This window comes from Haliotis asinina, chromosome 8 (genome assembly GCF_037392515.1).
Source record: "Haliotis asinina isolate JCU_RB_2024 chromosome 8, JCU_Hal_asi_v2, whole genome shotgun sequence".
NCBI classification, from domain to species: Eukaryota; Metazoa; Mollusca; class Gastropoda; order Lepetellida; family Haliotidae; genus Haliotis; species Haliotis asinina.
Window position 1 is genome coordinate 24,882,317 of NC_090287.1, and position 24,236 is coordinate 24,906,552.

General features: G+C 40.5%; 3 protein-coding genes across 5 annotated transcripts; 1 reads left to right on the top strand and 2 right to left on the bottom strand.

Moving 5' to 3' along the window:
- Positions 1-1,827: 1,827 nt before the first annotated feature.
- On the top strand, positions 1,828-5,824 carry LOC137293962 (E2F-associated phosphoprotein-like). Its single transcript, XM_067824864.1, has 5 exons — positions 1,828-2,023; positions 2,923-3,104; positions 3,994-4,122; positions 4,669-4,894; positions 5,508-5,824. Exons 1-5 carry the CDS (start codon positions 1,956-1,958, stop codon positions 5,767-5,769), a joined length of 867 nt encoding a protein of 288 aa, XP_067680965.1. The 5' UTR covers positions 1,828-1,955; the 3' UTR covers positions 5,770-5,824.
- An 847-nt stretch (positions 5,825-6,671) lies between these two features.
- LOC137293837 (uncharacterized) lies at positions 6,672-23,556 on the bottom strand. 3 transcript variants are annotated; one of them, XM_067824604.1, is made up of 4 exons: positions 23,505-23,556; positions 8,935-9,240; positions 8,736-8,826; positions 6,672-7,687 (listed from the first exon to the last, which is right to left on the bottom strand). In XM_067824604.1, the coding sequence occupies exons 2-4, from the start codon at positions 9,237-9,239 to the stop codon at positions 7,595-7,597; spliced, it is 489 nt and encodes a 162-aa protein (XP_067680705.1). In that variant the 5' UTR covers position 9,240; positions 23,505-23,556; the 3' UTR covers positions 6,672-7,594. The 3 variants fall into 3 exon arrangements, with proteins under 3 accessions (XP_067680705.1, XP_067680704.1, XP_067680706.1); XM_067824603.1 differs by lacking the exon at positions 23,505-23,556 and adding an exon at positions 18,377-18,529 and having other exon boundaries at positions 6,673-7,687; XM_067824605.1 differs by lacking the exon at positions 23,505-23,556 and adding an exon at positions 11,965-12,007 and having other exon boundaries at positions 6,673-7,687.
- On the bottom strand, positions 20,200-20,892 carry LOC137295160 (uncharacterized). The gene has a single exon (XM_067826482.1). The coding sequence runs from the start codon at positions 20,890-20,892 to the stop codon at positions 20,200-20,202; it is 693 nt and encodes a 230-aa protein (XP_067682583.1).
- Positions 23,557-24,236: the final 680 nt, after the last annotated feature.

Sequence of the window (24,236 nt, forward strand, 5' to 3'; positions counted from 1 at the left end):
TAAATGTAGATGTCGCTGTAGTTAAAATTTGCATATCTGTCATATTTTACGCCCGCTTTTTCCATTTTTCTCGAAGCTGCGCTTCGAGCCGTTGGCTCAAGTACGTGGACCATTTTACGTCCGCTTTTATCATTCACTTCGCTCGAAGTCTAAAGCTAAAAAGCTAATATGTATCCCCCATTGGGCATTGGAAAAGAGAACTTTGACAATGGGCCATTTTCAGGATTATTAGCCATTTCCTGAATTTTGAATGGGCCACCGCCCTTGTATCAATAGTAAACTTCCAAAGTTTAAAGGGCCATTTCTCCTTCTAATGTGCAAGATGACCCATGGCCCCTGCCTTGCCCAATCCCTGTATACTATTAATGCGTGGAAAAATATTATCTCTCTCTCGCATACACACATAATACGTCCAACAGAGATCTCTCTCCTTCACTCGCTCTCTGTATTGTTATCTAGATTAGAGTTAGGATACTTTTTTACCTTCAGTTTGCAATGTTACACGAACATTGTCTACACGAACCTTTTATTAAAAATGACACAGTGTTAATGAGTTATTTCATCACGGCTGTCTGTTACAGAGGAATTTTGAAGTTTTATTTACCACCCTGGTAATTTAAAGTTAAAGTAGGAGTGAGAAATATTAAATCTGAGAGAACTGTGAGTATGAATGTGTGTCTAGATCTGAAATCAAGATTTTTTTTTATTTTACTATACCCCCATAATGATTCGTGAAGGTGTGGGAAAGTGCACACTTTTGAGAAAGAGGCAGTGCACACTTCATTTTCACGAGAGTTACTTTGGTCATTTAATAAACTTTCACTACAGTTGCGGAGGCGGGGGCTACACGCCCCTGTCAGTGAACTAAGCGCGTAGCCAGAAAAATACAGAGAGTAAGCACAGTTGGTCGAACATTATAGCAGGAACACTATAGCATATCTAAAACTGAAACATCTTTCTGAACACGAGATAAAAGAATCATAAACAACATAACAAAAGATGCAAAACCATTAACATAAACTCGCAGGCTCGCAAACTCAGGCAGATCCTGACCAAGTAAATATTGTATATAAAGTTACTGGTAATGACCCAGTATCAATACCAGCGGAACCAGTCTTATTTGTCAATTCTACCTGCTAAGCAGAGACAGTTGGTGGTTTCTGAGTGTCTGATCTAACATCTGTCGGGGAATCAGTATGACTCAAATTATATTCTTTCGTCAGAATGTGCTTGGGAACACTTGATACTATTGTCAGGTAAAAAGAGAGTCAGTTTGGTTGTTCAATGAAGCAACAATCAATTATAGGTGAACGTTTTCCTAATTTCTTACTTGTTTAAGCACATGACAAAAGATACAATACTTATGGGGGTAAAACGATTTCAAAGAATAGATCATCGATGTTGCCTGTAGGCTAAGCGATTTTGGACTGACGTGTCAGCCTGTTTTCAGACATACATAATTTATTGTGTATTCATTCAGTCATTTATTCATCTGTTCAGTGTAGTCAAATTCATGTTTTATCTATACATGATCCGCGAAACACGTTGGGTCGGATGCCACGGTACTAAACCTGAAATCTCCCAGAAAGCATGACAACAAATTGAATGTAACTTTGTTTGACCTCATCAATCACAAAATCTTTGTTTTCAATTCTAAAGTATGCTTTTTGTGCTACGCTCTTAGCTTCGCCACTGCCAACCCTTCTCTGACTCCGCCTATGTATTTGAATCGCGACGAATGAGGTTCATGTAGATGAAGGGAGATAACTCAGTTTGGGTACAGTACAGATCTCAAGCATCGTTTTTCATTCCGATTCCTATACGGCTGTGTGGAGCTTCTTGGTATAAACAAAATGGCTGCGCCCTAGAGAATCGTGTTGAAAACGTCGCTTGAGCTGCGTAGATTCAATCTGTACGTTTGAATCATATAGCCTGTCCCCTTTTTAGTTGCAAATATGTATGAGGACGAGGACTCCGATTTCCTTGATTTCGGCGGCGATAGTGATGTTGATAGAGCAGAAAGGTAAACAATGTTAAACTTTACCCTATCGACAGTGATATCTGGATACCGAAAATTATTATTAGGCTACATGTATTAATAATGTGGCTTTGACTCCGACGTCCATCCATGGTACCACCCTGACTCTGCTGAACATGTCCAGGGCGTCCTGGAAAATGATGCTTTCAAACTTCTCTGGAATAGGCCAATATACAGCCTGAGACGAATTCCAGCCGACAAACCTGATCTTGTTCCTTTTGATAAATTATATATATCATAGAATTTTCTGTCCCTTTTGACAGCAGTGTGATTGGCAAGATTCAGGAAAGGCATGATAAATACGCGGACCTCGCCTTTGAAATGTCTCGCTTGCATCCCAAGTACACTGTCGTCAGGGTCCCCATTGCTCTCGGTGCCCTTTGTTTGGTACCTCCTGATCTCTTGGCGCAGATCAGGAGAGTGCCCGGGTTCTCCACAGCGAGCACAGCCCTTCTGACAATCTCGGTAATGCAGAAGGCTACAGTGTTGGGGAGCCTCCATATTCTGCGGAAAGTTCTTGGTGGGTTGGACTTAGTTCATATGAATAAACTCGTATTCCAGCCAAGGCCTACATCGAGTTGTCGAGCACACCTTGGTATAGTGCGAAGTCGTCTAGTTATATGCTGGACTAGGTTGGACTAGGCAGTGTTTCTTGGGAGAAGTCCCATTCCCTGTCTGGGCTGGTGCAGAGGGGGCGAGGGCCCTGAGCTGATGGTGAGCTTTACCAGCCAGACCATGCCAGGATCACCCAAGTCCTCTCTGCTGCATTCTATCCTAATCTGTAAATAATAATAATAATAGGCCAATAGGCAGAGGTGCTCACCCTGCTTTTGCCCTGAGAATTAAATGCTGTAAGTTATATGTTAACTTTCCTTCAATTTTAGTTCTGAAGATGAACTTGATACTCTCCTCCTTGCATCACCTGAGGAGAGGCAGCGTATTCAGCATTACCGTCAAAAGCAGAAACCACAGAAGGAACAAGAAGATGACTTTGAGCGTGAAATGAACGAAGAAGTTCTGCAAACTGTTGCAGCAATTGAAGCAGAAAGAAAACTTTTGAGTAGAGGTGACCAGTCTATTTTCTTATTCATGTTTATTGTTTTAGTTCAACAAGAATTATGGACATAAGCCGAAACAGATTAGTTACACGTGACATATTTTGTCTGTAGAGAGAGACCAACCTTTTTGTTTATCATGTTGATAGTTTGAATTCAGAAGGAAATTGACCTACCCATACACTGCAGCAAAAATAAATGGATTGCTTCTATCTTAGTGATTCATCATTCGTTTGTCTTTCCTAGCCTTGTTGAAAATGACTCTTTGCATGTTTTAATATTTTATTAGACCCTCTTTTGGAAGAAGGTAATTATGATCCCACTACTTTGCAGGGATGAGAATTTTCCACAGAACTCTAGATCTGTGGATGTGATCACTCTGGGGTCATTTTTTTAAATCACCCGCAAGATCCCCAGCTCATAGCCATTTTTTTTCACTTAACGGTATCACCATTCGCATCTGAGACATTTTCATATCATTGCAATTGTTTTGAATGTGCCATACAGAGCAATTTTGTTTGCTTTGTCATAATGGTCATATATGTAATGGAGATGTGGTCAGAATAAACTTGACCATAAGGATAAAAGTCACTGTTTTTACAGTGTTTTAATTGTGATACAGATGTTATGCTCAGAATGCATTTTAATAAATTTGCTGTAGTTTCAGGATGTTCAGAAAAATACTATGTGATGTAGTTCATCAAAGTTTTGCTTGACTCTCCTTTCAGCAAATGTTCAGAGAAAAGTATTGTACTGCTTTGAAACGTTGATTATGATTTCCATCACCACTGTCGAAACCCTACACCTATACAAGTGAATATAAGATGGCCTTTCCAGAAAAATATAGCATGAGCTGAAAATCTGATGTTTCCTATAGAAAATGTTTGTATTTTCCACCAGTTATTGGAGTTTCACAAGAGGCTACACCCCATTGTTCAACCATTGAAGTTGGTAGCAAGGAGAAGTCAGAGCCCACAAAGTTCTATGACAACATTTACTTTGACTCTGATGAAGAAGACAATGAAGGAGGTGGGTTAGAAAGTCTTTCTGATGGGAGGGAGTATGTGTCTTTACATTGACCTGAGTTCAATTCTTCACATGGGTACAATTTGTGAAACCAATTTCTGATGTCCCCTGTCATGATATTGCTGGTATATTGCTAAAAGTTGCATAAAACCAGACTCACTCACTCATTGACAGGTAGACTAGGTTATGTTACAGCTGTAAGATGTAAATTTTGTCTGTTTGTTGATCCTCATGACTTCCTTATGGTTTTCAGCATTTTGTTCTTATGTTTATGATGCCCTCTCTCTGATTATGGTTACATTGTCATTGTCATTGTCTATTGCTGATCGCTTGTGTATTATCTTATTAGGACAGGTTCTAGCAGTCTTGCAGGTTTTATTGGTAGGTTTGATATTCAAACAAATCAAAGAGGTGACTTTGTCTTACTTTCTAAACACTGTAAACTTTTGTGATTGTTCTTAAAATAGTAATTATGAACATTAGATCATTGTGTGCATGTGTGTGTGTGTACGTGCGTGTATATATATATATATATCCCTTTCCTCCCAGTCTCAGATGCCAAGAAGATGCACCCAATCCCAACTGATGATGACCTTTTGTATGACCCTAACATGGATGATGAGGACGAGAGATGGGTGGTGAAACAGCAACAAAAGTGTCGTCCCAAGGGCCATGAGAATCAGAGTCAGGGAAACAAGAAGAAAAACATTTCTCGAAGTGATGCAGTCTTGAACTGTCCAGCTTGCATGACGACATTGTGTCGGGATTGTCAGAGGTAGGCGATGTAACTACTCTCAATTTACTGTAATTAACAGGTGTTATGTTCAAAATGCTTACAAAACAATGCACTCATCATTTTCATATTTGTTTGTTTAATGTTCATGCCATACTTCACAAAGTATATTCTTTAAATCTGAAGATTATAATCCAGTGACTGATATATCATGAGCATTGATCTGCACAACTACAATGACATGCACTGACAAAGTCAAACCGCCAGCTAGAACTGAATATATCATTTTTGTCAGATCAAACAGGTTTAATTTGATTGTCTGGCTATGTTATATACTGCCATCTAACAAACCAAGACTGTTTGACTGAATGGTTACATGAACAAATATATTGTTTTGGCACCAAATATCTATGAAATAGTACACAGGTAGCTAGTGCATATAACTGCACTTCAGTCAGGAGAATGACTAAGTGAGTTTAGTTTCATGCTGTTTTTAGCAATATTTCAGAAGTGTCATCGCAGTGGACCTTTGCATATATGGGTAATCAAAACCTGGATCTCCAGTGTGATGAGCAATCACTTTAACCACTAAGCTACCCCAACCTATGGCAATGAATATGAGGTGATGTATTCATTACTGTTTACTACTTTTCAGACATGACATTTACGATAACCAGTTCCGTGCCATGTTTGTGACCAGCTGTGTAGTGGACTTTGAAGAACTGTTAAAATTCCCAGAGCAAAAGGGTCGGAGAAAGAGAAAGAAGAAACAAGACAAATCCACGACCAGTGACGTGAACTCTGCTGATGAGGAGAAATATAACCCTGTGAAATGTGAGGAATGTAACACTGTGGTAGCCATGTACGACAGGGAGGAGGTTTATCACTTCTTCAACGTTCTGGTCAGTTATGCATGAACATGGAAGATATATGTATTGTTTTGTATATAGTGATTAAAACCTGTTTACTAGGTTTCCTGTTTGTGTGTGTCTGGAGGTGTCTGTTGTTGGTAAGTCATGTAGAGGCTTGGCTTCAAATCCTTCATGGTGCTTGGAAGAAGATATATCTCACAGACAGCCAAAAGCAACAGACCTTATTCCAAAGTCGTTCAGCTGACTGGACACATTAATCACTACAAAAGGTTTGCTAATTTTATGCATGTCTCTGAATGTGTTTGTGGCTGCTAATGGATATTTTCCATGGTTCAAGATTATCCTTTCATGGGATGTTAAACCAGTAAATACAATGTAACTGTTAATATCATGGCAATACATTTCCACTGAAAGTGATGTGAATTCATCATTACGGATAAAGCTTCATTTGAGTGAAAACTTTGGATGCTAACTGAAGCACACGTAAAATCTTTCATGTGAAAAAACCTGTATAGATGCGAGTCAGTTCTAAATACTAAAACCAAGCAAGCATGAACATACATTGAGTGAATGGTTGTTGTGCATGGCCCACTATTCCGGAGCAGAATAGGTCCTTGGTACCTCACGTTTGTTGGAATGTACATCTGAGGAAATGTTCGCAACTCTCCTACTGATGAGTCGCTGTGTCTTGTTTCTCATATTGTGGACAACTACAGTCTACATGGATCCTTCTGCCATGATGTAGTCCACTGGTTTGTCCCGTTCAGACTCAACCAAACTCTTTAAGCTATATATTAGGAATACTCGGTGCACAAACATTCACCTCTTTTAATAAATTACAGTACAAAGTGTCTTCCATGAACGCAGATACTTTTCCTGGCCTTTAGGTTAGATGATCTGTTGCCTCAACATGGCTGGTCTTCAATACAAAAGACGCAAACGAAACAGTAAAACAAAATATTCTTTATGTACATGATTTGTGATGATAGATGATACAGACACCCCAAACAGCTGTTGAGTTGCCGTGATTATTGAATACTGCCTTGATTACGATGTGAAAGTCCAGTGATACGTGCAGATCTAAGAAGTTTACCAGTTCGATGAATGCCAACAAAGAAGAAACCATCACAGCTAATTGGGGATTCGAAGTCCACCATCACTTGATGCTAGCACGTCGAAGGGACGCAACTCTGCAGCCAACACGCTATGAGATAAGTACAGTATTGCAGAGAGAGAAGTGAAGTGAAATACTGGTGTCTATAGATAACATATTCTTTTTTCTCTGAAACGATTCATATGTAGACATATGCAGAAACACTATCGACAATTCTGATGTGGTCGTGCCCTGCCGGATTGTTTAAAGCTTCAACAATAAGGGTGAAATTTTTAAAAAATCATGAACACGATAAATTCTAATACAAAAAAGCTCAACAAAATACACCCAACTCAACAAAATCATTACGATAACGGACGATGCAATAAATTAACACGACAGTAATTCAACACGTTTTGTAATGAATGTCCCACGCACGAACACATCGCTATTGGAAGTATGGGTATTTGTTTGCCCTCGCTTGTGTGATGGTTACAGCTAGCTAACCCCGAGTTGTCCCCCTTTGCTTGAATACGTCAACGGATGTAACGTAGGGGCATCCTGACAGAGTCATGTTTGTCATCAATTTACCCCCATTTGTGTCTTTTAGACATCAGTTATGATGGATTCCACCACAGAGGTCGCGCACTGCACCCGCGAAAGTAATGAACACATCCAACGTTGTCGATGGTTGTCATGCGTAAACTGTATGTTTAGAATATTCACCAACACAAGCACGCACGCACGCACGCACGCACGCAGAAACAACAGTCAACATCACTGATCCCAGGTCCGTCTCCTTTCGGTGAAGTCTGTAGTCGAGTAGGCCTCGTTAGACGCTCCGGAGTCGTAAGACAGGATCGAGTCGCCCTGTAAACATATATTCCTCTAAGTTATACAACTTGCAGTTTTGTTTCTGTAATATCTTGTCGAATTCTACATTGGTTCCAATTAAAAGCATCTGCAAGATGACTGATATGAACAACAATTTACGATACGTCACGATGGACAAGACATTAACAATATGGACCCGTGTAGGTCCGGGGTAGAACAGGCCTTCAGCAACACATGTTTGTCATAAAAGGAGACTATGCTTGTCGTTAGAGGCGACTAACGGGATCGGGTGGTCAGGCTTGCTGACTTGGTTGACACATGTCATCGGTTCCAAATTGCGCAGTTGATCACTGGATTGTCTGGTCCAGAGTCGAGTATTTACAGACCGCCGCCATATAGCTGGAATATTGCTGAGTGCGGTGTAAAACTAAACTCACTCACTCACATTAACAATATGACTAAGAAAGCTAGATTGACGGCGCTAAATGGGAGTGTGATTAGTTTCACGTTGCTTTAAGCGTTTTTTCAACATCACTGCGGGGAACACCAGAAATGGGCTTCACACACTGTAACACTATGGAAAAGAACCCGGACTTCCAGTGTGACGAACGAACGTGTTTACCACTAGGCACGATTCCTGGTATGTCGTGAAGGGAAAGGCCATAACATGGCTTGCACCCGTCCAAGAGTAACATTGGTGGTGAACGAGCCAATCAGTTTGTAAAATCCAGAAAAAAATTGCTTATCTTGCTACGCCACACTCAGCAATATTCCAGCTATGTGACGGCTGCCTGTGAGTAACTGAATCTGGACCAGACGATCCAGTTATTGAAATCATGATCAACTTTTACATCTACGCAATTGAAACTGGAGGACAAGCAGGACACAGAGCTTTACCCTTAGTTGCTTGTAATAACTAGCATGGGTGTCAATCAAACAATGGCTATCTATGGCTAGAACAACTCCGATGCCATGTTAAGTCTTAACTCTCTCACTTGAACAAACAAATAAACAAACATACACACACAAAAAAAGAAACAAAACAAAACAAAAACAAAACAAAAAACTAAAAAAAACAACTTACGTCCAGTGTGATGATGGATAGTTCTATTTTATTCTTCAAATCCATCACAGGGTTTGGTATCCTAACTCGCGGCAACTGATGTGACCTTTGCCTGAAATCAAGGTCAAGGACTAACGACGTCACATTCTGATCGTACAAGGGATAGAACACAAATGATTCTTTAAACTTTTACTGAAAGTTACCAAATCGAAATCGTTACCTTGCTTTCAGCTTCCAGACGACTAGGCCAAGAATGATAATCAACAAAGTAGCTGCCACTGCAGACGACGCACCTATCCTGCACCCCCCTACACACTTGGACTCGTCTTGCATGGGCATAACGTGACGTAAAAGTTGACGTTGACATCGCTGGTTGATAGCACTGATAACGTCCGATGGTATATTATTTTCCTCTCCCCTGAGTTGAAGCAAGTCTAGTTTCCAGGGAGGCGGACAGGGCGCGAGGAGGATGAGCTTCTCAGGAGTTGTGTTGTGGTGCTGCAGTCGCTGACAACACTCTACCATTCTGAATAAAAGTCAAACACGCACTGAGAAGCATAAATGTATACACATGTAAAGAACACTTCTTGTAATGCAGATATCACACTATAGATTGCAGTCAACAACCGTGACCCACGTGTTTCACGTGCAGCGCCCCGTCGTCACAAAACGCGCAATGCATGTACAAAGGTACTTTAGCAATATGATTCTCCATGCAAGAATTTTCGTATCACCTGAAATATAAACAATAAAACAACTGTATTCTAACTGATTTCTTTCGTCTGTTTGACGAATGGCATAGAACAATTTAAAACGAACAGTATAAAATCTTGCAGAGCGACTGATCAATACAAACATCCCAAGTGAATCCCAAGTTATGGCCGCTTTATGTTTTATGGTGATATCTATTAAGATTGCCCTCTAAAGTTTTTAGAACGCTGAACCATGTATTTAATTCCCTTACGGTTCGACGGATGGGAACACAGTTTCATAAAGTTGGCTTTAAACTTTCTGGAGTCAGTATTCAATTTCCTCGCGCATGTTAAAAATGAGTGAGTGAGAAAGTGTTACAGCAAGCGTCATTTACGTAGGGGTTTTATCGGATCCACATTAACGTAAAATTCTCTTTGTAGATCCTAATGAATGAAACAGTAGAGCTATATGAACGAGGCATGAAAAGTCCCACCGCCTAAAGATGCCGCCTTGATTTGCCTTGTAGAGTTGGGTCCCTTGGCCACGACAGGATCTGCTGGTCGTGGGATCTAATCTTAGTTTTGTACTTAATAATTATGATTGTGTTTAAAACACAACATCTTTGCTGTGGGGATAGCTTCATGAGTAAAGAGTTCATAACCGATACGGGTTTAGTACGTGAAGCGCTTTCTTGGTGTTAGTCTAAGCGACACTGCGGAGGTACCATACTCCTGTCGGCGTAAAATTACACTCACCCAGTCACTCACTACAGTTATGTATATATCTCATACAAGGAAATGGATCCTTTAGGTTGGCATGTCTATCGCTAACGTGAAACACGAAATGTCTAAGATACGCATTGCAGTCGATTTTTTCTTACAATTTCAAAAATAAAAGAGGTACATCTGACAACGTTTGTCGATTTAATATAGTCATATTGTGACAAATGATATAGGTACCCATGCAGCTTTTTCGATGTTCACCTATACTTCCATTTAAGGTGAATAACTGTTGAATGAAAAATGCACATTCAGATCTTATTGCGGATCTGATCATATTATTGCTGTTTAATGTCGACCTCATTTATAACCAGTAACAATTTTATATGTTAGAAGCCATCAACTCAACCTACCGGAAATCATAGCAAATAGATTGTGCGAAGAGTTATTTAATATCCTCCACCATCATCGCTCACCAAACTAACTTTGAATATGTTAGCTTGCTACAAAAATATTTCGATGATATTATCCAGTCCCGACTGATTTGCATTGATAACCTGTGAAATAAACGTCGTGGCGTCCAGTAATTTCCATTCAGAAATCATTTGTATTATTTCATATCGCATGAAGCCAGTAGGGATTATTGATTATGTCTGACAGTGAATATTTTGAATGATATTTTACTTCCAGTGGATGACTTCTAATTTCGTTTCATTGCACTTTCGCCTTTTTGATACACACATTTTCTCAATGGCCAACTTGCCTCCACCAAGTGGGGTCCAGTCAGATATATGTACATGGAATAGCTGAATATTATAGCTGTTTAAGTAGCTTTATGTATAGCAGTCGCGTGTGGGTGTTTGTATAACTTCAATTTCGGAGACTGCATTCATAGAATAGCAGTTTTAATGGCATATCATGTAACATTTATTTACATTGCGAGGAAATCTTGAAGAAGACTTCTCAAATAGTGCCATGTATCCAGCTATCTGTCTGTCTGCCTGTCTTTCTGTATATCATACTTTTTGTTACTGACATAATAATATTTCTATGCGTTAATCAATCCCACCTGATACCACATCAAGTCATCGGGAACAATTGTACAGCATCTATCGTTTAATATGATTATGTAGCTAATCCTGTTATTTCAGCTAATCAACTAATGCCACTTAAAAATCTACAATTTACCTCGACCAATATAGCCTTTTAATTTATGTTCAATACTAATTTGTTCAATTTTATTTGCGCTTTGAAAACTAGAATATATCTTCCACCTGCACAGATATAGAACGAAGGACAACAAATTTTGATTTTATGGTATGATAATACGATAAGATAGTGCCGTATTATCTCGATTGAAATCGATTACACTGTTAAACACAGAAACCACATGCAATACAGCAAAATATATTCATATATCTCGACACAGGCACATAAAGGACATAGAGAAGACAAACTGGAGAGAGCGCAACAACCGTTCATGTTGCCACAAAACGCCAGTTAACGTTTTTGGGGCTAAATCAACAGGACAAACCATTTGACAATTAGATCTGACAACAACCACACAATTACAAACGTCATCAAAACGCATAACTAGTCTAAATGAATTCCTAGCAATTCAAATCTTAAGCCACAAATTACAGCAACAATGATCTCCGTAAGAAACACATCACAATCGAATAGACATTTCTTATTTCATTTATAACCACCGTTTAATACTTTGTGTAATGTTTCATTTTTCAATCGATATGGACCACGCTAAAAAAGAATCAGATATATAACTGTGATGAAGTACATACCCATAAACATCTCGTCATTTGTAGTCAATGGACACTTACCTCAGTGTGTCCAGACACAAGTATTTGAATCCGGTAGATGATGGTCATTAAGCATGTCTACGAACCACTGAATTTCAGATATCCGTTGGTGACGTGTCCTCGTCTGCATGGCCTGGTGGCAGTAGGGGCCTCACGGTACACTCAACACCATGGTATACAAGTCCTAGTGATTCTCACCACTACAACTTCAAACAGTACTAACACCGTCATCTATCGCACAAAGGTCTCCCTGGCAACATACTAAATTATCATTATTCTGCCTCGTGGTCGCTGGTCAGAGTTCAGACTTCTACCGACCTTCCAAACGTTACACTGAAACTTGACACAGGGAATATGAGGAGTGTCGCCAGCAAATATAGCATCAACATTTTTTCAATATCAAAGTCAAAGAGAGTTGCCCCGAGTCTTGTTTAACATGTGAAACTCAATATTGACAACGACTGCAGGAAATGTTTGATGTCAACAGTGCAACGATTGTTTATATCGGTGTACACCCGCGGTATGACAGACGTCGGGTTTTACCTAGATCTGCGCGTGTGACTCTGGATTGACACGAACGGAAGAAACTGAACCTTGTTTAGCTCACAGAGTTCAATTTCATGTATTTGTTTTCAATTATGTTTATGGATGAGACAGAATATAAGGGACTGGTATTTCATTGACATTGCTTATGTGGTAAGGTTCATAGGTAGCCTCTGATTTATGTACAGCAGCCCTTTCTTAACGTACCTGCCATATTAATTGATTATTATCTAATGCAATGCACCCCAGTATGTTTGAGAACAAAAGACGCGATGATGGGTTGACGTGAGTCAATAAATACACCTAGGAGATGCAGCGTTCTCATTTAAACCACACACGTATATCACCAACAGACGGAGAGAGCGTAGGAATATCAAATCAAACCTAACCAATAATATACGACTATTTATCTCCTTGTGTCACGTGGCATCTTCATGAACGGAATTCTTCTCATGCGTTTCATAATACAGACTAAAGTATAAAAGAAATATGATATTGTATAAATTTATTTGTAAGATGTAATAAACAGACACGTTTTGTAAGTGGTTTCAGCAGTCCAAGTTTTACACTTACAATCGCGACCTCCGCGGTAACATCGGCACAACGAACTCAGACCATGCAAGTTATACACTGGAGTTAATGGGCGTCTTCAGACTAACTCAACCTTGATTCTAACCCGAGTGGCAAAGGTTGACCAAGGCTGACGTTGTTTTGAGTTATAAAGTCTTGACTGTCTACAAATAGCTAACTTGCAATCTTTCCAAGAATAGCTCATATGAAACACGAACCAAAAAGGGGTCATGGGTGGGGATTAAGCCCCCTCTGCTCCAACGAGCGTGATACTGATGTTGATGTAATGACTTTTTCCTGTTCAAAGCAGGAAGTAATGGCTTTAGTACCCTCGTCGCTGACGGATATCGCTCCCTAATTCGTCTTTTGTTGTATCGCTACACTGTAACCCAAGCATGTGGTTTAAGACATGAGAATGAATTAACATCGAATATAACGAATACGTTGATTGCTTTTGTTGATTTGTTTGTTGTTCAACTGAGTCAGCAATGTTCCAACCATATGATGGCGGTCTGTACATATTGGAGTCATACAAACAAGTGATTTAAGTCACAAGCATAGATCAACGTAATTGCTAAAGCTGACATGGATCAACTAAGTCAGCGAGCCACTTTCATACCCAGAATTCCTCAGTAAGTGAGTGAGTAAGTTTTACAATCGCTTTCAGCAACATTACAGCAACATCTCTGAGAGGGACACTAGAAATGAGCTTCACATGTTGTTCCCATGTGGGGAATCGAACCCGGGCCTTCGACGTGACTAGCGCATGCTTTCCCCACAGGTTACCCCACCGCCCCATTGCTAAGTCACCACTCTGCTGGAGTCAGTATGACGTTACAGTAATACAAGGGCCGATATCACCGTTGACGTGAATGGGTCTCTGACACCTTTGTTTATGTCGGGCAGATATTATTGCTGATTTGTGATTGTTGCTGATACCTTTGTCGATGTGAGACAGATATCACCGTGTATGGGTCGTAGGCACCATTACTAACGTAGTACAGCAACATTGTTGTGAGACAGATATCACTGCTGATGTGTTGCAGACACCATTGTTGACGTATTACGAACACCATTGTTGATGTGTATCATTGTCGATGTGAGACAGATATCACTGCTGATGTTTTGCAGACACCATTGTTGACGTATTACGAACACCATTGTTGATGTGAGACAGATATCACTGCTGATGTGTTGCAGACACCATTGTTGACGTATTACGAACACCACTGTTCATGTGTATCATTGTTGATGTGTTGATATGCACAAATGTTGACGTAAGACAGACGTGAGCACAGGGAAGACGACAAAGTCTATCATTGTTGACACTGCTAGTTTCTTACCCGTGAAGATAAACGAGTTAGAATTGGTCTTCAGTAACCCGTACTTGTCGTTAGAGGCGACTAATGGGATCGGTAGTTAGGCTCGCTGACTTGGATGACACGTGTCATCGTATCACAATATAATTGCATATGTTCATGCTGGTACAGATTCGATTATTTACAGATCACCGTCATATAGCAGGAACATTGCTAAGTGCGGCGTAAAACTAAACTCACTCATTGCTAGTTTCTCGAACGGTTTTACCAACTGTGTGCCCTCCCGGCCAAAGCTCTGTATTATATTTCAATTTATTTCAAATTTACTTTAATTTAACTCTTAACGAAATATCTAAAGAAGTGTTTAGCTGACGATTCTAGAATCTGCATTTGGAATGTATAGCCCACAGAGCTTGTATCAACTGATATTTTGTAGTCACACCTACTTGCAAGATTCGGTTTTGAAAGTCCAGATATTGGGCCCGTGGCAAATGTGACCACGCAAGCCCGAGTTACACGAAAATAGATCTTTATTTTGCCTTGGATTTTTTCAGCATCTCTGATATGACTCCATTGTGATTGTTATTAAAATTAAATTTATTTCATTATTACAATAACTGGTGCACGTACAGATGATATTTCCCTTGGCGTTGACATGGCATTTCATCCTCATATCTATCGGACACAGTTGCGTAGTGTTCTCATTTACCTTGTTTACATAATCTAAACAACACAATAATACGCTCCGGCCATTCATTATTCATCAGATATATCACAGAGTGATATGAAAGACCTCCCGAGCTCAAATACAAGTGGCATGTGTAGTTTGTACAAGTACACCTACAGCCCAATATTTATTATGAGATTATACTGTAGCTATATTGCCTTTGCCATGTAACAAGAAGGATTAAATAGAATCTTGGATTGTCATGGAATCTGCATGTGCCGATGTATTGCAGACTTACATTTGTTTTATGGATGCATATATTTCAGGGCATGAGACCATTCTAGTGGACGGAATATGCTTTTAGCGATCGAGAACGTTTTTCATCTATGTTCTACTCATCACGATCAGACGCACCACACATGCGTGTCATATATTAGTACTGATTCCGGGTCATTGGCAAGACCAGTCAACACTCAAACCACCAGCCAACTAACACTCTGTTATCTTATAGCTACCTGTTGAACAAATCAACCTAAATCTGTGTTGAGGTCAGGGAGCACCACCACCTTAACCCTAAGATCGTTTTGTACAAAACACATTAGTACAAAATCGGAGGTTCGAACGAATCTGCTGATCCTTGTAGAATGACTATGGGAGATAACTTTATTAAGTGGCCTTGCATCCCATTTCGCTAAGGACTCGTGCCATATTGTGTAAATTTGTGTAGAGCATGTGCTTCCTAATGTCAGCCAATACGAACTTTTTCTATTATACACATGAATTCTTACATGATGCCTATATAAGGTAAGCTATTAAGCCGTTTCAATCGGGAAACGCAATGTATTTACAAAACATCTTTGCGACAGACTCTGCACTTGTGTACGTCGCTTCAATAATCAAGCAATTAGTCTTAAGGAATGGATGTCTTACCCATTTAATATACAGGGCTAGAATTTCGAAGCCATTTTAGCGCTAAGATAGTAGTAAACGCCTTACATTAACATTAATTTACTTCGAAAATCTAGGCCCAGACCCCCTTTTCACAAAGATCTCTTGAGCATAAGATCTCGTATCTTTTCTCATAGCATTTCCACCTACTACTAGAATACTGTAACATAGGAAGTACAGATGCTTCGAGAAAAGTTACGAGATCTTAGGCTTACGAGAGTTTTGTGAAATGGGACCAAGAAACCTTTGGTTCATTTCACAAAGCTAATGTGATCACAGCAGGCATGGCTTAGGATAGACTTACGACAGTCACAGCGCAACGGTGATAGTAACTCCCGTAGTTCAGCAGAGACTTACGGCAGTCACAGCGCAACGGTGATAGTAACTCCCATAGTTCAGCAGAGACTTACGGCAGTCACAGCGCTAACGTGATCGTAACTCCCATAGTTCAGCAGAGACTTACGACAGTCACAGCGCAACGGTGATAGTAACTCCCATAGTTCAGCAGAGACTTACGACAGTCACAGCGCTAACGTGATCGTAACTCCCATAGTTCAGCAGAGACTTACGACAGTCACAGCGCAAAGGTGATAGTAACTCCCATAGTTCAGCAGAGACTTACGGCAGTCGCAGCGCTAACGTGATCGTAACTCCCATAGTTCAGCAGAGACTTACGACAGTCACAGCGCTAACGTGATCGTAACTCCCATAGTTCAGCAGAGACTTACGACAGTCACAGCGCAAAGGTGATAGTAACTCCCATAGTTCAGCAGAGACTTACGGCAGTCGCAGCGCTAACGTGATCGTAACTCCCATAGTTCAGCAGAGACTTACGACAGTCACAGCGCAACGGTGATAGTAACTCCCATAGTTCAGCAGAGACTTACGGCAGTCGCAGCGCTAACGTGATCGTAACTCCCATAGTTCAGCAGAGACTTACGACAGTCGCAGCGCTAACGTGATCGTAACTCCCATAGTTCAGCAGAGACTTACGACAGTCACAGCGCAACGGTGATAGTAACTCCCATAGTTCAGCAGAGACTTACGGCAGTCACAGCGCAACGGTGATAGTAACTCCCATAGTTCAGCAGAGACTTACGGCAGTCGCAGCGCTAACGTGATCGTAACTCCCATAGTTCAGCAGAGACTTACGACAGTCGCAGCGCTAACGTGATCGTAACTCCCATAATTCAGCAGAGACTTACGGCAGTCGCAGCGCTAACGTGATCGTAACTCCCATAGTTCAGCAGAGACTTACGACAGTCACAGCGCAAAGGTGATAGTAACTCCCATAGTTCAGCAGAGACTTACGACAGTCACAGCGCTAACGTGATCGTAACTCCCATAGTTTAGCATAGACTTACGACAGTCACAGCGCTAACGTGATCGTAACTCCCATAGTTCAGCAGAGACTTACGACAGTCACAGCGCTAACGTGATCGTAACTCCCATAGTTCAGCAGAGACTTACGACAGTCACAGCGCTAACGTGATCGTAACTCCCATAGTTCAGCAGAGACTTACGACAGTCACAGCGCTAACGTGATCGTAACTCTCATAGTTTAGCATAGACTTACGACAGTCACAGCGCTAACGTGATCGTAACTCCCATAGTTTAGCATAGACTTACAACAGTCACAGCGCAGCGGTGATCATAACTCCCATAGTTCAGCAGAGACTTACGGCAGTCGCAGCACTTCGTGAAACGGGTCCCATTACATTGGCGAGGTATACTCTAAGCAGTAAGCATCTCCAGCGCTCTCTCAGCGAGGTAATGCTTTCATCGGAACGCTGTTAATCAACCTAATGTTAGTTTTAAAAGCCAGCTACAGACTACCCTGGAGATATCGAGGATGACTGATGACTGACTAAAAGCAAAGTCACTCACTGACTCGCTGTGATAAATACTAACATTTAAATATCAATGCTGATTTGGAAACGTTGATGGTGTGTTTGGTTGGTTTTGAGCGTTAAAAATTATTGGATAAAGGATTCCCTTTGAGGAACATCGGTTCGCAGTGACATTGTCCTTCTAATTTTTCATTGGTAAGCACCACTAGCCCTTCACTACACATGGCTGTACCATACAAGAGCCGACTAACAGGACCCGGATGTGAGGCTTGCTGATGTGGTTGATGACCATGATATCGAATTTCAACTGCGCATGTCGGTGTTAGTGATGTCAGTCTGGATTATCTACAGACCACCTCCAAATTCCTTGAAAGGTAGGCGCAAAACAACAAACAACTTACAACAGTAAACACCAGGAAAACAGGGTGGCCGTGTTAACGGGTTCTGTATTAAAGAGGTGTCATTATATACGTGTCTATGCGCCAAATGTGATATTGCCATTGAAGAGATGCATTGAATATGTAAGTGTAACCCACCTGCGTCAAAGAGTCCGTGTATACAGTCCATGACCGCACCAACACGATATCTCAGATCCGGGCCAGGAAGTCACTAATTACCAACTGAAGGGTCACTAAGGATGCAATTAACATCATTAAGCTGTCACCCCATCCCAACAGCAAACACAGACTGAATTATGAAAATGCGTGACCTATAACGCTCTATAATATGTTTGGAATATGTCAAGGGTACAAACTGCATGTGACGATATTTGAGATTCAAAGTCCACATGGAGTTGTTCTGTAGGTTAAACGTTTGAAGGGCTGTGTTTTTTGTGAGTGTTTTCGTGTTTGTAGAACAGTCGCATCACTCTGAAATCAGATTTGATTTAAAAAACAGCAAAACAAAACAAGAGCAGGTGTCATTTCTTCAATATTTTGCATGCTTAAACTTGTCTTGACATTCATTCCTTTATGTCTCATTAAAAATAATATTTATTAGGTTTGTTGAACAGCTTTATCTTAAACTATATAATTCTTATAGACGATACTTTTTATTACATTGAAGTGTTTAAGTTACACGACATGTTCTCCATGTTCCACTATTCGACCTATCTATTATCTTAAACCATCACTTCCTGATATATTCGTCGTGCTTTGCAAAACTTCGTTAATATGGATGTTGTTTTCTTATGTTTTGTATTTTGTACATTTACAATGTAACCGAAAATTTCCACTCGATAAAGAGTATTATCTTATGTATGTCTTCTCCCCAAGTTGATTGTTGTTGAATTCATTTCGACATTTTAAATATTTCATCAAATATCTCTCAAACAACACCCACGGTGGTACAAGAGAATAAAGATATTCATATACCACATAAATAGACAAGAATGGTGATGACACAGAAGGTAATTTTAACTTTTCAAAAACAATATGTAAATATTTAGACAGATTCTTCAATTCTGCCATTCTTCTTGTGCACATAATACGTTTATACAAATGAATGTATTTGTACATTGCCACTGAAACGCGGTGAACATTGTATAGAGAGTGACGCATTTGTGCAAAGTAGCCGACACCTCTGCCCAGCACGATCCCTGTGTTAATTGACATACCTTCACTTTTCAGGAAGAATATCTGCGCAATCCGAGTGTGTGATTCGCAACCAAGTGATTTAAATCACGAGCAAAGATCGATGTAATTGGTGCAGGATGGCATGCATCAACAAAGTCAACGAGCCCGTCAGTTGCCTCTCCCCCAAAATGGACTTCATATATTGTACTTACGCGGGGAAGCGAACGCTTCACACATTGTTGCTCAAAACCTACTCACACATCCCTGTAGTTACCGTTTACAAATGTATTTCGAAAGTATCCTTAGCTTGGGCAGTGGAGTATTCTAAACATTAAAATCAACATGTAACTTGTCTTAAAACAGCTGGTTAACTTCGAAACATTAATTACAATAACACGTTAATGTGTCAACATGAAACCACATATGATTTATAAAAACATGTTAAAATACTGTCTTTTGAACTTTCAGCGGAGTGTCACAGAATATAAACAAATACGTATTGGTGCGGCGTAAGCATACGGAAATGCTCGTTCATCCCACACATATTTTGAAGGAACATGTGAAATTATTATACAGTTTCAATTCTATTCCATTTGTTTCAAGTTTCGTTTGTTGTTATAATCCCACTGTTGTCTTTGCAAGTTTGAGTTACAAGCATATATGCTACACAAATGAAGTTTCTAAATGGCCGATTCTGGCAGGACGGGTACAGCAATATGAAGGAATATATTTTGAGCATTATACTTTATCTCATCGTGATGGTGTTTATGACGAGTTGATAACGTCTATGAATTATTATCAAGCCGGAAACTGGTTATCTGTGCAAGTGTTTGAATTGAGTCTGCGGAATTCAGCACTCTGTATGAAGTACGTAATACGCTGTGGTTGTGGAATGATGTGGTGTGTCTCAGTCGGCATGGGCCGGGGTGGGCTAACGAGGTACAAACAAACCATGGCGCTGCGCGTATTATCTCAGTCGTTAGATGGCCCAGTACTATCTCTGTCATCAGGTGGTCCCATACTATCTCAGTCGTCAGATGGCCCAGTACTATCTCTGTCATCAGGTGGTCCCATACTATCTCAGTCGTCAGATGGCCCAGCACTATCTCTGTCATCAGGTGGTCCCATACTATCTCAATCGTTAGATGGCCCAATACTGCCTCAGTCATCAGTTGGTCCCATACTATCTCAGTCGTCAGATGGCCCAGCACTATCTCTGTCATCAGGTGGTCCCATACTATCTCAGTCGTCAGATGGCCCAGCACTATCTCTGTCATCAGGTGGTCCCATACTATCTCAGTCGTCAGATGGCCCAGCACTATCTCTGTCATCAGGTGGCCCCATACTATCTCAGTCGTCAGATGGCCCAGCACTATCTCTGTCATCAGGTGGTCCCATACTATCTCAGTCGTCAGATGGCCCAATACTGCCTCAGTCATCAGTTGGTCCCATACTATCTCAGTCGTCAGTTGGTCCATACTATCTCAGTCGTCAATTCGTCCCAAACTATCTCAGTCGTCAGTTGGCCCAATACTGTCTCAGTCATCAGTTGGTCCAATACTATCTCAGTCGTAAGTTGGTCCCATACTATCTTAGTCGTCAGATGGTCCAATACTATCTTCGTCCCAATACGTTCTTAGTCGTCAGTTGGTTATATAGTATCATTCGGTGAGTTTGATATTACGCCGCTTTTAGCAGTATTCCAGCAACATCACGGCGAGGGACACCAGAAATAGGCTTCAAACATTGTACCCATGTATAGAGAATCTTCAACGTAGCAATATCTGATTCAGTCGTCAGATGCTTCTGTAGTATACTGGTATCTTACCCAGTCGACCGACGCTCCCCTACTACCTCAGTCGTCAGGCGGTTCAATCTATTGTCATACTATGCCATATAACCCACGAAAAAAAGAAACTGTTTTCATTTGTAAAATATGTTCAAGCCGGAAACTAGACGTTAGTCTTTATGGACCATTATATTCACTAAGTTGTCTTACTCTCCAGGTTCATTCAGGAGAAAATCCAAAACTTCAACGAGAAATCCACCATATGACAATCTGCATTGTTTTTCATTCTACCTAATATAAGCACCGTCAGTTAGAACAGCAGCTGACCTTTGACTGACCTTCAAAGTTTGATAATGTTTTCCACCTGCTCTTTCAACACGCGTAATCGCCGGAAATGATAGTTTTTATATTCTGCTAATATTGTGCCATGTTGTGGCTTGTGTTAAACGGCCAAGTCGGCACTAGACATTCACACCGTAGGAACTATAGGAGGTAACAGCAAACAGTAAGTAACTCATTTGACGGGATCTCGCGACGTATCACAGCAGAAAAGAAAGAAAGTTTTTAGCGTTCTGGAAATGGGGTCGTTTCGGACCAATTGTTTTTTGTTATTTTTTATTTTATTTTTAAGAAAAAAAACCCCCAAAAAACAATGGTAAAGGTAATGGTCCTGCTAAAACCAAAACGAAAACAAAATCCCTTCCCGTCGCTTTTGATATTGATACTGAATTTAATTAAATTCGTAATTAGATTATTTCAGCAAAACGTAATATGCTGAATGTGTGCATTGATACTAATACGAGAGGAATATCCTTTGCGATTTGTTTCTGCTCTTCCTGTAAGCCACCTCGGACATGTTTCGTTAGGCCTCATATATATAGTCTGGTTCATAATTATTGAGAATTTTTCATCTTACTTTGAGCTATCCTAGCACCTCAACTGATTCACTGATGCTTAAAACTAAGTAATGGTATAAGGGAGGTAACTCATCTTGGCCTACTGAGTATAGTACAATTAGAGTTACCTCCCCTGAATTTGTAGCAGACGTCATTTTCCTCAGCACTGTCAACAATGTCTGCTGAAGATAAAAGAAGGTTGATTTTTGAGTTGTGTAATCAAGGAATTGATGATGTAAATACATTGGCAGAGAGAACAGGAACTCCTCTTTCTACTGTGTATAGGATTGGGAAGAATTTTAAAGAGGGAAAGGATTTGGGGCACCAGAAAGGAGCAGGGAGACCCAGAAAATTGGACTTCTCAGATCGCGTCCGGCTGGGAATTTTAGCGTCTAAAAGGCAAAGGGCAAGCATCTCCAACATCAGGTATGAAATGATAGAAAGGGGATCAACAGTTGTATCAAAATCTACAGTTAGAAGAAATTTGATTGATCTTGGATGGGAGAAAAAGACTGGAATTCCTTCTCCTCTCATGAAACAAGAACATAAAGACAGGCGTGTTGAGTGGTGTTTGGCACATGAAAACTTTGACTGGGAAAATGTGATTTTTACTGATGAAAGCTCAATATGGGTATATCCCAATAATGTGAAAATATGGACAAAGTCTGCGTCAGCACCGTTGTATCGACGACCTAAATACAGCCCAAAGTTTCATGTATGGGGAGGGATATCCTTATTAGGAACGACCCCGCTGTGTGTGTTTGAGGGAAATCTGACAAGTCAACGCTACACTAACATATTAGATAATTTTCTCCTTCCAGGTGCACATGTGTTTTATGGAAATGATTGGATTTTGCACCAAGATAATGATCCTAAACACACCGCAAAACATGCCAAGCAGTGGTTTCAGGAGAAAAATGTGACTTCATTACCATTTCCTGCATATAGTCCTGACTTAAATCCCATTGAGAACATTTGGGGGATGATGAAGGAATGTGTGAATCAAAAGGGGTTGACAAAAATTGAACACATGAAGAGAGAAGTGGTCCGATACTGGGACAGCATAACTCACAAGACACTAACCTCTCTGATAGGAAGTATGCCTACCCGTCTTAGACTGTGCCGTGAAGCTCAAGGAGACTTGATAAAATATTAAATCGTTACCTACACAATGTGAAAAGGTCAGTTCACTTTCACAATACATTCAGTTTTATCTGATCTGTTCTCGTTTAATAATATGAAATGCTTTAGCTATTCTCAATAATTTTGAACCATACTGTATGTTAACCAACAACAGTGTGGCAATTGGCGTATACAGCTGGTGACACACACATAGATACTGTTATGGTGTTAATCAGTGAGGTGTCCTTTGATTGACTATGAAAATAAAGCAGAGTTGACTTACCTTTTTTGAGGACAACAGTTAGAGAGTCTGACCACACGGCTGTGTTGTGTCAGCTAGCGAGGACAATGGTTAACGGGTCGTGAGCGAGGAGCAATCCAGTCGTGTAACGGGACACCCCGCGACAGGTGCTTAATGTACGGAGTAGTGCCTTGAAACTTGTGATAGAGTATGCTTGTTAGAACAATGACTTGGGGAGCTGCACTTTTACGTTTGTTTTGAGAAAATGTGTCAATGCACTATTGTCCACATACCGATGTGTTCGCTGTTGTCCACGTACACGACCGGAATGAGAGGATTTAGACCTGTGTTAGGGGTGAGTGAGTGTTTAAGAAGGGGTGGGGCAAGGGGTATAATCGGGAACGGAGTGAAAGATGGTGGAGTTGTATGATGGAGGTGATGGAAGGGAGTCTACGAACAGATCAAGTATGGTGACGAGATATGATAGTGTGGATGTGCATCAGATAGTATGGATGTGGTGGTGAGGGCGTGACATCAGGTAATATGGATGTGATTGTGGGCGTGACATCAGGTAATATGGATGTAATGGTGTCGGCGTGTCATCAGATAATATGGATATGATGGTGGGGCATGTCATCAGGTAATATTGATGTGAGGATGTCATCAGAAAATATGAATGTGATGGTGTGGGCGTGTCATCAGGTAATATTGATATGATGGTGTGGGTTTGTCATCAGATAACAATTATGAATGTAATGGTATGGGCGTGACAAC